General features: G+C 40.8%; 1 protein-coding gene across 2 annotated transcripts in view; it reads right to left on the minus strand.

The window, feature by feature from the left end:
* The window catches only part of TOX3 (TOX high mobility group box family member 3), a 120,318-nt gene extending 114,591 nt beyond the window's left edge, over positions 1–5,727 (minus strand). For both annotated transcript variants that reach the window (XM_007474857.3, XM_001371913.5), the window contains exon 1: positions 5,034–5,727. In XM_007474857.3, coding sequence (XP_007474919.1) covers positions 5,034–5,120 — 87 coding nt within the window. In that variant the 5' untranslated portion in view covers positions 5,121–5,727. The remainder of the gene's footprint in view (positions 1–5,033) is intronic.
* Positions 5,728–9,709: the final 3,982 nt, after the last annotated feature.

Below are 9,709 nucleotides of genomic sequence, written 5' to 3' on the forward strand. Positions count from 1 at the left end.
TTGGCAACCCACTTTATGTCCAAAAATTCCTAAGGAAGCATGATTGCAAGGCTAGAAGAATTTTAGTAAATCGTTCTTATAATGATAATTCCTTTTAAGCAACACATTTTCTTACTGAGTTTTTCCTTCTATACTAAGGTTTGACATTAAGTTATAACAATCACCTATTATTTTTAAGTTTATAACTTTTTAAAATTACCTTGTTTCACTGCCTGGAATGATTTACATCAACTTAAGACTATATTATTCATTTGACAAAATATAAAAATCCAGTCTGCCAAATAAGAATTATAATCAGATAAACCATCTGCTTCTACTTGCAGCCAAAACATTCCTGATAATGAAGTGAAATAATGGTTGATAGTTTAAAAATCATGTATTTTGTGGGTCTGATTTTGTTTTTACACTTATACACAGATACAAATACAAATTATTTGTCCAATGTCCTAATAATTTACAAAACTTCAAGAAAGAAAACCTAGGTCCCACTGTGTAGACCTGACACTGAGGAAAATGAAATGTTGTTTATCTTTCCTGACTTACTCTTCATTTCAATTCCCTCCTAGGAATAGCATGTTATCTCCAACATTGATGGAACAGTAGCCTAAGATGAGTTTCTTTTGCTTTCATGTTCCACCTGACTTGCTATAGTTCTAGCCCATGACTGCTCTACAAAGAGATACATCAGAAGTTAAGTTTATTTGAAAGGTTTCCCTTTGATCTAAAGATTGAAAGAAAAAAAAATTACTAATCCAACTTTTAAAAAATGTTAATCTTGGGGGCAGCTGGTTGGCTTAGTGAATTGAGAGCCAGATTCAGAGACAGGAGGTCCTGGGTTCAAATCTCACCTCAGATACTTCTTAGCTGTGTGACTCTGGGCAAGTCACTTAACCCCCACTGACTAGCTCCTACCACTCTTCTGCCTTGGAACCAATACTCAGTATTGATTCTAAGACAGAAGGTAAGGTTTTTTTTTTTAATGTTAATCTTATAAAAATAGTGCATAGAATAATTTCAAATAAAAATCTTTCTTGATAAAGGACTGAAATACATTACAGGGTATCCAAAAGTCTTTATGACATTTTAGTTAGTTTTTTTTAAATAACTAAGTTTTAAGTATTCTTTAATAGCTTAAATTGAACTAAGTCTTTTGGGACTACCTGTACAAATTATTACATTTATGATACAGTTTGAAAGTTGAACAGCTTTAAACTGTACTAGAACTTTTATAACTTCATGTCCCCATACAGATCATCAGTTCATGGGTTAATATTATTAACATTTTGAAATATTTCAAGAAACTGCTTCAAAAGAGTCCCAATCACATCCACCTAGACCCAACTCCACCAGTGACTATGTGGCCAATGACAAATCATTTAGCTTTTCTAAATCATATTCCTTTCATCTGTATAATAAATTAAATGTACTAGGGTGACCTCTAAAGTCTTTTCCCCATTCTAACACTATGACTATCTTTTGATAACATCATCTGATACATCTTGTTTTCTTTTCCATCCCAATCCAATGTATTTTCCCTATCCATTTTCTTTTGCCCTTCAACACCCTTCTTTCCTTCCTCTTAGATTCACTTTATATATTTTGCCTAAAAATCAGGAAATAGACTTCCAACATTAAAACAAATTACCAACTAGTGTATTTGCATACTACAGTCCTATTGGTGCACAGATAAGTGATGACATAGAGGAGAAAGAAAATTTCAAGTTGGGGTCAATAGGAAACCCATTCACTTGAACAAAACAAGCCATTTAAAAAATCTATAGGTGCTAGTTTCAGTTGATATCCACATCAAAAAAGGTGTTCAAATAATAGAAATGTTCATTGGAAATTAAAATGGAAATTAGTCCTTCAGAAATACAGAAGACTTGTAAGTTTATACTTCAATGACTAGTTCATGAATTATTAACTGATCTAAATGATAATGGTTATATTTTATCTGAAGTCATTTTCTTGTATTGACTTTCGAACCCTCAGAAATTTTTCAACCATTCTCCAAAGATATAGTACACTTTCATTAAGGCTGAAATTATAGAATGATCTTAATACATACAGAATGTAAAGATAAATAAACATACATATGAAATATATATGTGAAATACACATTGATATTCAGGAGAAAGTGAGTAGCATCAAATGTCATATTTTCAATTTAATCTAAAAGAGGAAACTTTTTACACATAATGATGGGAGTTCACAGTTCTATATTTCTAAAATCATTGAGAATGTCATGAAACATGAGATCACAAGACAATTATTTCCTCAAATTAGTTATCCACTAGCCAAAAAATCAACACAAACCACCAAACTTAAAACTTAGGATACTTGTATATAAATTAATTATTAAATATGATGAACGTATTATTATATTGGTGACTCAATTTTTAAATGTTCATCATAAACCTCAATATTCTCTCAAATATGTATATATATTAGCAATCTATATATTTGAAGTTCTTAGAAAAAACTTTAAAACTTAAGAAAGGTCATTATATATATATGTATATATATACACAAAATATGGAAATTCAGCATTTCCTTTTATACAACATTTTGACCAAAAAAGAAATGAAAAAGATTAAACACCTAGAAAACCTTTAATGACAATTTATAGAACATAGGTGAGGTTCTTAGTAAACTCCTTGAGATTAAATTGGCAAAGGAAATAATTCAGGTTTATTTTGAAGAAGGCTATATTTGGGGGATCCTTAGCTAGTGGACAGTAAACACAAACAGTGCCTAAAATAATCATAACCTTTGAATTTCCAATATCAGTCAATTTACCTAACTTTATTAAGTGTGTTTTGCCCTGCAAGAACCAGATTTGGGAATTACTAAGAAAACAAATTATTTCAGAGAATGTCCATGTTAAAAAAACATTAATATAACCCAACTGGTACCATTACTCCTAAAAGTTGTATAAGTATTTTGATAACTGCCTATTTTCAAGTTTTATATGTTATACCTGAAATAAATTGTCCTAATTAACCTTCTCCATCCCCCCAAAAGAATATGAAAACACCCATGATTTCCTGCATTTATTCTATATTATCTTCTGAAATACCCCTGGGATCCTTTCCAATACAGATTTTGCACGCATTGCAGTGACTGGGTTAATACAATAGGTTTCTATTTTAGTGTCATTCAAGTGTTGCTGATCTTAAATCAGGGAAAGAAACAGCCACTTCATGAGACGTAATAGCTTCTAAAATAAGTACATGCAAGATATACAAAGTCTTTATCAGACAACATAAGTTGCAAATGATAACTCCCTTCTAGAAAATTAGCTTAATCCTCAAAAATAATAAATGCATATTTAATTACACTGCTGTTTTTCTAAATAACAGGAACATTCTGGGAATTTTTTTAAACATGCAATAAAGTGATTAATCAAAAGGCAAAAGGTAAACCTTAACTCCAGGTACAAGGCCTTTTTTCCCTTTTCTGTGCCTTAAACATCACATGAGCCCTGCACATTTCCCCAGTAACCATAGAAGACAACCATTTAATCATTTCTTAGAAAGTCTAGTACTAAAGTACCAAATTCAGAATAAACAAATAGGACGCAATGCTATAAGCAGCATCTAGTTATATCAAGACAGTAAATTGTTTCTTGCTCAATAAACAATTCCTTTTCCTTTTATTTAATCAGTAGTTCTTCATAGCATCTTTCTTTCTGAACATTCTGTATTTCTTCCTCTATTATCTCAATAATCATAAGCTAGAATTTGTAAAAAGGAGGGGAAAGGGGGCACTAACAGAGCAAGGGACCCAGATTTCAAGGCATATGTTTATCTAGAGCTCCTTTCCTTCCTTAAATATCCCATACTGGATCATATTTTCTCAAAAGGATCCAACATGAGTTTTGCCAACAGAAGCTATAGGAAGAATATAAATTGTTAGGGTCCCCGCTGCACATGCGTGAGGACAGCAGTGTTCACAGATCAGGGGGCTTTCACCCCATCTTAGTTTGCCAAGTTTGGGCCAGCAGATAAAAAACTCTGTGGTTCCAAGTAAACTGGAACACAATCATTTTACCAAAAATCAAAAGAGACCAACCAAAACTAAATAAAAAGCCGTAAGCTAAGTAAGCCTTAAAGAGAAGCACTTGCCTAAAGCCAAGATATCTCAATTCTAGAAGCAAAAACCACAAAAAACTGCTGATCAAGCGAATAAGTGAGGCAACCAGAGGCGCCACTGCCACTTCCCCATTCAGGCACGACCTGTTCAAAAGTTTGCTCCTTTCCATAGCAAAGAGCTTAGGATAACCAGTCCCAAACGATAACGTCTGGGAGCGGGGGGGCGGGGGGGGGGGTGTCTTCTCTAGATTAATACCGGCACTGGTACCAGTTCGAGATGCTCAGTAAGCAGAAAAGGAAAAAGGCAACAAGAGAGTAGGGACAGTGCCTCCTCTAGGTTCTGTCCAGCGCCCAAACACACTGTGGGCGCGTAACGTGTTTACTAATAACAGTAAATATAACAAAGAAGCAGCATGTTCCCCCTTCCAGTTCCTTAGGGCTGGCCACCGGACAGAGGCTTTCCTCCCAGCTCAGTCAAGACTCAACTACCCTAGGGCAGAAAAAAGGACAGGAGAAGAGGAGGAAAGGACAAGGAGAGGTGGAAAGAGGGTTCACTAAGGGTCAGAAAAAGAAGCTGAAAGGGGGCGCGGAACGGGGGGAACAGAAAGGAGGCTCAGGAAAAAGCATTCAGAAAGAAGGTGCAGAAAAAGAGCAGGGAAGAGAGTGCAGAAAAAAGAAAAGGCAGGGAGGGGGTTAGGGACAATAAAGGAGGATGCAAAGGGAGCTGAATAAGGTAGAAATGGAGTGAAAAGAAAGAAAAGGAAGACATGGAAATGGGGGGGGGGAGTGAGGAGGCGAGGAAGAGTGCGTTGAGCAAGAGTGGGAAGGATGAGGGAGGGGAGGGGAGGGACAGGCAGAAGTCCCTGGTACAGGACTGAGAGGAAGACCCTGCGCCCCCTCCCGGGCCCCGCTGCCCCCTCCCTGCCCAGCCCCAGTCACCTTGCTGTAGGCGTAGTAGCCCAGGCACTGCGCGAAGTCCAGGCCGGCTGGGTCCCCGGCCGCCGCGGGGTAGAATCTCACATCCATGCCGGGGGGCCGGGGCCCGGGCCCCTCTGGGAGAAGAGTGAGGGGGGCCGCCTCTCCTGCCTGCCTGCCGGGCGGCCAATAGATCCACCCTCAGGAGCGCCCGGCCGGGGGCGCCCGGGGGCTACGGGACTGGGGGGCTGAAGGGTGGGAATCCGAACCGGGAGGGAGCGGGAGCCGCAGCCGCCGCCGCACACAAAGGAGCCACGCGAGCGAGCGGCGGGAGAGCAGGCGCTGGCGGACGGGTGGACGGGCTGACGGGTGGATTGACGGACAGACAGACCGGCCAAGGGACTCACTCCCGGAGTGGGGGACAATGTGAAGAGGTTCCGCGAGCTGCTGCGGAGAGGAAAAGGAGGAAGCCCCCTGTGCCTGTGGGGAACAGAATGGGACGGGACGCCGGACAAGATGGGACGGGACGGGACGGGACGGGACAGGACCGGACAGGACCGGGCGCTGGAGTTTAAGAAGCGTGGAGGGAGGCTGGACGAGCGTGGGGACAAGGCGACGGTGGAGGCGGCTGCTGGCCCCGCTCCTCCCCGGGCGGAATGAGGGAGAGGAGCTTAGGAGACAAGGGGCTGAGCCCCTCCCCTCTTTCTCTCTCTTTCCCTCCCTCCCTCCCTCCCTCTCTCCCTCCTACGGTCCCCTCCCTCCCTCCCTCCCTCTCCGTGCTGCCGCGGCCGCCCTTCCACCCCTCCCACTGCTAGCAGCTGGCGCGGCTCTGCTCCCGGTGCCACCGCGCCCCGCCCAGCCCCACGCGTCTACTCCGGGACCCGCCCCCCAAAGCGGAACCTTGCCCTCTCTCCAGCCCTCCAGCCCCCCAACTTCCAACTCCGTCCGGAACCCCTCACAAACACAAGCCCTCACTTCGCTGGCCCCTTTCCACTCTTTCACCTACTTCTCTTGACTTGACCTACCGAACCCCCACCCTCCCATCATCTCCTTCCACTTTTCCCTGTTACCTGACTCCTAACCGAGCCCAGTCATTACCCCATCACCTCACTTCTTGTTTCTGATCGAACCACAGATTCCTTCTTTTTCCTGATCTCTCACCCCAACTTTTCTTCCAATCACCTTTAACTTCAAGCCATATTCCTTTCTTTACCAATATCCCCGCCAAAAAAGATCTCTCAGCTCAACGTTTTACTCATCGCTTGTTCTATTTCCCTCCAGATTTTCTCCTTCAGCCTAATTTACACCATTACCACACCCATCAACTTGTATTCCCTCTTCAGCTCATCTTTTCCCCTTTTTTGTTATTTTTCCCAACCGTCTCGCTTAACCCATCTTTTCTGCATGAGCTCTGTCTTCTCCCTCTTCAGACTTATTCTTGACTCTCCCTTTCACTCGCTTTCTTCCCACCACCTCATGACTTTTTCTTTTTTCAGCTATTTTCCTAGCTTATTTTCCTCAGCCAACCTACCCCCCTTCAGAACTCTCCTTCCCTTAACTCTCTTTCCCTTATCTCTTCTCCCCAATCCGACTTCCCCATCACCTTCTCACTCTTCAGCACCGCTTTCTTCCCCTCAATATTCCCTTCAGTTTTTATGCTTCCCCTCCCTACTCCTCCTTTCCTTCCTTCCATTCCCTTTCCCTCAATCTTCTCACACTTCGATACTGTAATTCTTTTATTTCTATGCCCCATCTCCACAGCCCTATATGCACTTCTCTTCCTTCTTCCTTATTCATACCTCTTCCTGCCCTTAAATTTAGTATTACTCCTTCAATCCCTCTCCTACTTTGCCAACCCTTTTCTCCATTTCCCCCCTCCATTTTCGTCATCCTCTCCCATTCTATCTTCATTCCTTTCTCCACTCTCCTAAGTCACTTGTCATTCTTATCCCAGGGTGCCAAGCTTCTTTGCCACCAGGTGGCCTTTACTTCAAGTTTTATGGGAGTTCTTTTCCCTCAATGACATCCTCTGCCCTACTTTCCCCCCCCCCCCTTGTCTGTTTCCCTAGCTTCCCCCTCTTGCTGACACCTTAAACACAACAGCAACACTTGGTGCACCTGCTCTCTGGGGCACGGTTTCTGACCTATGTCTGTGAGCCTGGACATTCTACACTTAGTTTATTTTCTTAAAGGGAATTTAGGTTTAGCCTTTCACAGCTGGACAGAATTGAACTTTACAGGTTAAGCTTCATTTCTGTTTGGCCCTTGTTTTTATTTGGTCTTGTTTTGTATTCAAAAGGTATTTCAGTAACTGGATCCAGCTAGACTTCTCTCCTAGAGAAAACGTCCCAATTTTCCTAAAAGGCTCTGGGTGATTAACTTCCCCAAACCCTTTGGTAAGAAAGAGAAAATGAGGAAGCTTTAGCTAATTCTCTCTTTCTGTGTCTCTCTGTCTCTCTGTCTCTCTGCCTCTCTGTCTCTCTGTCTCTCTCTCTCTGTCTCTCTGTCTCTCTGCCTCTCTCTCTGTCTCTCTGTCTCTCTGTCTCTCTGTCTCTCTGTCTCTCTGTCTCTCTCTCTCTCTCTCTCTCTCTGTCTCTCTGTCTCTGTCTGTCTCTGTCTCTGTCTCTCTGTCTCTGTCTCTCTCTCTCTCTCTGTCTCTCGTTCAGTCTTGATCTGTCACCTGCATTTTTATTTAGTTAGTGATATTTTGGCTAATCTCCACACATAGACACACATACAGATACATATTGTTTTATTTTTTGTGAGCTATTTTAATAGGTAAAAACATTCAAAATGCTGTCTTTTACATACCCATAGTTGTGAAATAACCAGGCTTGTAAGACAAGGAGTAACATTTTTTTTTCCCAAACAGAACTGACTTCTTATTTTCTTCTTCCTAACATCCCTCCCCAATAGCCCTGTCATGTGGTGAAATTCTGTGAGGAATTTTACCTTTCAGGAAACAAATAACAAAATAGAATTCAGTTAACTTGAAGTCTGGGTCATTTCATCTATCCCTAGAAGAAACTTTATGGTTTTGGAACAAATGAGAGAATGGAATAAGGGAAGGACTGCAAATACTTTGTCCCTTGACTCCAGTCCCCCTCACCAGAAAAGGCTCAGTTGCCTTTCCTGAGTTTCCATTTAACATCGACTACTCAGCAGTCGTTCCCTAATGGCACAGCATGTTGAACAAATTGGCAGTGAGTTGAGATATTATCAGCACAACACCCCATTGAGTAAGTTCTTGAAACATAGAAGTTGAAGCCTTTTCTCCTTGCCACTGGGCTCTCATGGCCTTCCAACCAATGAGAATCTTAGGTTGTAGTGACCACCTGTTGCCTAGCAAGTGAGCATGCTTTAAAGTTTCACTATTAGCATTTAACAATACAGAATAATATGGGATCTGTCCACATGAGAGGGATTGCCTGCTGATCTATGTTCCAAGAAATTAAGATAACTGCTAAAAGTCCTGAAAGAAGAATAAGGAAAGCTGTTCTTTATATGCCACACTTCTTACCTCCACGTAGTCTAGCAGGCATCTGGAACAATCTCTCCATTGATTTCAACTATGAAAGAAATATAATCAAAGTTACAGAGTGACTAAATCTGAACTTGTAATCAGACCTCAAGAATCAGAAATACAAATACTTTATGTTTCTGCAGCCCTAACAGTTAAGAGACCTCAAACTGAATTTGGACTAATGTATGTGTTGAGAATTGAGTACAGGATGATCCAAGGAAACAAGTTACTTATCAACCTATGTGGCATGATTTCAGAAGCACTAAGAATACTTCATGATTTCCAAGTCATCTCCTACTAGCATATCTTGGTGCATAGGACACTGGATTTAGAATTAGACAGATGGGTTCAAAGTCCACTTTAGATACTAGATGTATGAATCTAGGCAAGTCACTTAACTTCCTTTGCCTTAGTTTCCTCTATTATAAAATGAGAAAATAGGACTGCATGGCTTCTAAAACCTTTCCAGTTTTTAGTCTATACAGTCCTATGATTAATGCTTCATCACTTTTAATTTAAAGCTTCCTTTCCTTTTAAGTTCTCCTGAAGCTAACAAAACATGAAACTACCATCAGACATTTGTACTGTTGTATAAATAAAAGATTTGAAATATTTTGATTGCTAGGAAGAATCAATCTTAAAGTGAAAGAAGTAGGCACCAGGAAGAGAAGGAAGGGTTGAGAAACTGAGAAATTGGAATTCCAATAAAAGCTTACATACTTTAAAAGACTGGTTCAGTGTCTACCCTGATTGTCTATATAGCATATATTCTTTAAAATAAACACCTTATTTTCTGTCTTAGAATAAATACTAATTATTGTGCTTATGCAAGCCCATTTGGGGTTAAGTGACTTGCCCAGGGTCTCACAGCTAGGAAGTTTCTGAGGCCAGTTTTGAACTCAAGACCTTCCATCTCTAGGCCTGTCTGTCAATCTACTAAGCAACCTAATGGCATGCCCACAGAAATGAAGGTTTAATGGTGAAGTGGTTTTAATGGTTGAGATTGATAATTGAAAGAAAGGTGAGTTTTCTCTTGCCATTTAAAATAATATCACTAGGTAATCATTTTTCTGTCTATGGGTTTGGCCAGGTTTGAATTTTAATATACAATATATTACAGTTCACCTATTGCATATTCATTGTATCATGGGTTTTAAAAAATTATCTAATTCTGTAT

Source organism: Monodelphis domestica, chromosome 1, assembly GCF_027887165.1.
Source record: "Monodelphis domestica isolate mMonDom1 chromosome 1, mMonDom1.pri, whole genome shotgun sequence".
Taxonomy (NCBI): domain Eukaryota; kingdom Metazoa; phylum Chordata; class Mammalia; order Didelphimorphia; family Didelphidae; genus Monodelphis; species Monodelphis domestica.